Genomic DNA, 5,014 nt, shown 5'->3' with positions numbered 1-5,014 from the left:
AGCGGCGCGGGACACAGACCTTGGCCTCCTTTCGGTAGTCAACCCAGGTGAGGGGTCTACATGTCTGTGTCTTGGGTAACATAGGCGTCGGGTGTGTTTAGGCTTGGCATATCGTACCCGTCCGCACTCGCAGGCTGTACGATGGCAGTCCTGTCCTCCCCTCCCCCGCATCATCCTCTCCCCACTTGAGATGATGCTTCTCGCCGCTTTCCCCCTTCTGCCCCCGCCTGTACTCCCGCCGTACCGTACTCCCCTCCGGCTTATTTCCCGATATACCCCTCTCGCGGCCGTTCCCCCTCCCGTCTCGTCAACCGGGCACGAGTGGGGCAAATGTGGAAAACGGACGCGCAACTCGCCGCTCCCAGAACAACACGTTGCGGGGGCAATATGGTCACTTCCGCTTCGCATCTCGCCGCTTCTTCTCCTCCTCCTCGTTCCAAGTTCAACCATTTCCTGCCATTATTGCTCCCTCGCTCCGACCAAGAAGCCACCGAGAATCCATGGCCATGGCAACCCACCACCAGCCCAAGCGCTGCCGCTTCTCCCCTGCGGCGCCGCCGCCGCCGCTCGCCTCGCTCGCGGACGAGCTCATCTTCCTCGTCCTCGACCACGTCGCCGCCGCCGACCCGCGCGCGCTCAAGTCCTTCGCCCTCGCCTCCCGCGCCTGCCACGCCGCCGAGTCACGCCACCGCCGCATCCTCCGCCCGCTCCGCGCCAACTACCTCCCCGCTGCGCTCGCGCGCTACCCCTCCGCCTCGAGCCTCGACCTCTCCCTCTGCCCGCGCGTCACCGACGCCACCCTCACCGCCGTATCCGGATCCGCCGCGCCATCCCTCCGCGCCGTAGACCTCTCGCGCTCCCGGGGCTTCGGCGCCGCTGGCCTCGCCGCGCTCGCCGCCGCCTGCCCCGACCTCGCGGACCTCGACCTGTCCAATGGGGTCGATCTTGGGGACACCTCGGCGGCGGAGGTGGCGCGGATGCGGCGCCTCCAGAGGCTCTCGCTGTTGCGGTGCAAGGCGGTCACCGACATGGGCCTCGGGTGCGTCGCCGTCGGGTGCCCGGACCTCCGGGAGCTCTCGCTCAAGTGGTGCCTTGCAATAACAGATTTGGGGGTGCAGCTCCTCGCCCTCAAGTGCAAGAAGCTCAGGACCCTGGATCTTTCCTACACCATGGTGAGCGCCGGTTTCTTGATTTCTTCAGTTCAGTTCATTTCATTTCTTGGACCAAGGCGACGGAAAATTCCGTCTTTGTTTCCTTCCACGAGTTTCTTGATTTTATAAGGTGTGCGTCCCCGCCCCTTGATTCATCGGGCGGGGCAAAAGAACCGTTTTTTTTTCCCTTTGCTAAATCTACTGGCGTCAGTTAGTGCTTAGGGAATTGGACCACTGCACTATATATTCTTGATCTGCAGATGCTCTTATCTATGCGTAGCAAATGATCTTTACACCAAAGGATCAGAACCAGTAGTAGCCAACTGCAGCTTCTCTTCTTGTCTCAACATTTCGTGGTCGTAGATTTAGTTTGTCTTGCAGTTTTGTAAGTAGAGTACCAGACGCACTTATCATGTTGGACTAATAGAAACCTATCTTGCGTTTCAGATCACAAAAGAGTGCTTTGCATCCATCATGAAGCTACCCGATCTTCAAGTGTTGGCACTGGTGGGCTGTGTTGAAATTGATGATGATGCCCTTGGTAGCCTTGAGAAAGTATGCAACAAATCATTACAGGTGATCATCATAATTTGCCATTTTATTCACCTGTAGCAAAGTCTCACCTTCATTTCAAACTAATGATATCTTTACTGAAAAAATTTCTGATTGAGCACAGGCTATTAGGTTCTGAACTCTATACATTTGTCTGAATTAGTCATGTTGTACTAAAACATGAGTTGGCCTTCACAGAAATAGCATCACAAAAATTTGCTTACTGAGCTTGCAAATAATGTTTGTATCATTGCAGGCGCTTGATATATCAAATTGTCAGAATGCCACTGATGAGGGAGTTTCATCCGTAGTGAAGTCGATACCAAATCTATTGGAACTGAATCTCTCATACTGCTGTCCTGTAAGTAGCTAATCATCTAATTCTGTTATTGTATCGCCTCAGCATACCTTGAGCTCCTCCAGCTTATTTTAAGTCCTTTTGGCAGGTTACTCCTTCTATGGTGAGCAGCTTCCGTAGTATTGCTAAGTTGCGGACCCTGAAGCTGGAAGGCTGCAAATTCATGGCTGATGGACTAAAAGGCATTGGAATGTCTTGTGTTTCTGTTAAGGAGTTAAGTCTGAGCAAGTGCTCTGGAGTGACAGATACGGAACTTTCTTTTGTTGTGTCAAGACTGAAGAGTTTGCTGAAGCTGGACATTACTTGTTGTCGCGATATCACTGATGTTTCGCTAGCTGCCATCACTAGTTCATGCACTTCCCTAATCTCTCTGAAAATGGAGTCCTGTAGCCGTGTTACCAGCGGAGGACTCCAACTGATTGGAAAGCGCTGTTCTCACTTGGAAGAGTTGGACCTTACTGACAATGATTTGGATGATGAAGGTTTTCACTGAACTGACTATTTAAATATTCGTTGTTAAATGGACATAAAGTTGACTAAGAATATTTTCTTTGCAGGGTTGAAAGCTCTTGCAAGATGCAGCAAACTGTCAAGCCTAAAAATTGGCATTTGCTTGAGGATAAGTGATGAAGGTCTAAGCCACATTGGAAAGTATTGCCCAGAACTCCGAGACATTGATTTGTACAGGTTACTATTAGGCATGCCTTGTGGTGTTCTTTCTTTGTTTTTTCAATCATGAAACTAACTTATGGTTTCTGTTTCAGGTCTGGAGGCATCAGTGATGATGGGGTTACTCAAATTGCGCAAGGCTGTCCAATGCTAGAGTCTATCAATATGTCCTACTGTACAGGAATCACAGACCACTCGCTGATGTCACTCTCAAGATGTGCAAAGCTGAACACGCTGGAGATTCGTGGCTGCCCCAGGGTTTCATCCTCTGGGATCTCAGAAATAGCAGGGGGATGCAGGCTACTTTCCAAGCTTGATATTAAGAAATGCTTTGAGATTAATGATATGGGGATGCTTTACCTTTCCCAGTTCTCTCACAGCCTCCGTCAGGTATTAGCTCTTTCTGTTGTAATTGAAATATGCTAATACCATGTTTTAAAGTTGTGCTAATAGCATCTATGTCTCATCACAGATAAACTTGTCATATTGTTCAGTCACCGATATTGGACTTCTTTCCCTTTCCAGCATATGTGGCTTGCAGAACATGACCATTGTACATTTAGCGGGTATTACGCCTAATGGCTTGATAGCTGCTCTTATAGTCTGTGGTGGTTTGACAAAAGTGAAGCTTCATTCAGCATTCAAATCCATGATACCTCCTCATATGCTCAAAAATGTCGAGGCACGTGGTTGTGTTTTCCAGTGGATCAATAAACCATACAAGGTATTCCACAATTTTTTTTCAGCTTGCCTGGTTGCCTGTACATTAGGTTGAATCCTTGCGCCCATCGACACCTTTAATCGGCTTTCCTGTTTTGCTACTTGAACACATTCATACTATTTGCTTCATTGGAAGATTCCATTGGCCCTGCAGAAAGGGACTGTCTGTTAACTACAGAAACGTTCTGGTTCTATTAAGCCATTTCTGTGCTGTCATATTTAACTCTGAAGTTTCTTTCCCTTTAACTGTTATGTCTATGCTTGAAAACAAAAAACCCATGCTTTGATTACGGATTGTGTTGAAAAAGAAAAGTAAATGTCTAAGGACATAGCATGGTCCTCTTATATACTGTACTCTTCCTTGTCTTCGTGTTTATTTAAGTTATTCAAACGTGTGGACATCCAATGTCTAATAACAGGCTTGGTCTTGGGCAGGTTGAGCTTGAACCGTGTGATGTATGGAAGCAACAGTCACAAGATGTGCTTGTGCGATGAAAAGGCTTGAAGCATAGCTATTGTGTCAACCAGTGCATGCATTGTGGCGATCGATGGTTCTTGACTTGGCATTCTGAAGCCTAAAGAATAAGCTCGAAACATGGTACTGTACCGATACTTTGTCAGAAGTTTGTTGTAACTAGATCAGTAGATTCGGCCCCTTTGTTTGCTCAAGTGAGCCTGCCAGGGGAGTACATTGTTGACGAACAAAACCAGGAAATTGGAATTCTTTGGCAGAAGATTGTTGTATACTAGATCCAATTCTTTTGTTTGCTCAAGCTAGCCCGCCAGTGAGTTTTGTTGGGCCATATAAGTGACGTATTTGGTCTATATTTTAGAACAGTCTAGTCCGTATTAGATTAGAGTCGTATGTATTTATTTCTATAAATATATCTCTATTTATTGTAATCTTCTGTATTGTATATATTCTTGATATAGTGAAGATCGTCAATTAACGTTGATTTTTTTTTAAAGATCGTCGAATCTATTGTGCTTGTTTTTTTACAAGTGCTGAGAAAAAAAAATAGATCAGTTTTTTTTCCGTCTCTGATTTTTGCTGTAGTACTCCACCTCTTTCTTCGCGGCGCACATATCTGCCCGCCGTCCGTTCGTCGATTTTTTTAATCGTCACGACGCATGCATCTGCCGAGACCGTATCTGAAAAAGGAAGCTGATCCAAGTTTCTAGTGACATCTCAGCCAACACCTAATGTGAAAAAAAGAAAAATCAAATTTTGCTACGTGCACCCGAGAAAAGGTACCAGGAGATTAGTTTCTGATTTGATTGCTGCACATATACGAAGTGTACATGATTTTTGTAGTTGATTATTCTTCGCCATGACTTCTTTAAAGTATGATATTCTGCTGCTAGACTGAGATACAAGGTTTTTTTATGGCAAGTCAAGATGCAAGCTGTTCTTGCGTATACTGATCTGGATGATACGCTTAACAATTTTGAAAACAAAGATCAAAAGTCTTGGTCCGATAAAGATAAGAAAAAGGATTGTAAGGCTTTGTCACAAATTCATCTTCATTTATTAAATAATATTTTGCAGGAGAAAACCGCTGGT

The 5,014-nt window shown here is 46.4% G+C and overlaps 1 protein-coding gene across 2 annotated transcripts; it reads left to right on the top strand.

Moving 5' to 3' along the window:
• The first annotated feature begins 410 nt into the window (after window positions 1-410).
• Window positions 411-4,223, top strand: LOC133900644 (F-box/LRR-repeat protein 3-like). Of its 2 annotated transcripts, XM_062341839.1 has the most exons (8): window positions 416-1,172; window positions 1,599-1,727; window positions 1,960-2,064; window positions 2,150-2,543; window positions 2,619-2,748; window positions 2,826-3,120; window positions 3,203-3,454; window positions 3,886-4,223. In XM_062341839.1, the coding sequence occupies exons 1-8, from the start codon at window positions 501-503 to the stop codon at window positions 3,943-3,945; spliced, it is 2,037 nt and encodes a 678-aa protein (XP_062197823.1). In that variant the 5' UTR covers window positions 416-500; the 3' UTR covers window positions 3,946-4,223. The 2 variants fall into 2 exon arrangements, with proteins under 2 accessions (XP_062197824.1, XP_062197823.1); XM_062341840.1 differs by lacking the exon at window positions 3,886-4,223 and having other exon boundaries at window positions 411-1,172; window positions 3,256-3,448.
• Window positions 4,224-5,014: the final 791 nt, after the last annotated feature.

The sequence above is a fragment of the Phragmites australis genome, chromosome 19 (assembly GCF_958298935.1).
Source record: "Phragmites australis chromosome 19, lpPhrAust1.1, whole genome shotgun sequence".
NCBI classification, from domain to species: Eukaryota; Viridiplantae; Streptophyta; class Magnoliopsida; order Poales; family Poaceae; genus Phragmites; species Phragmites australis.
The sequence above is the reverse complement of the archived record's forward strand: the minus strand, read 5'-3'. Positions and strand labels throughout refer to the sequence as shown.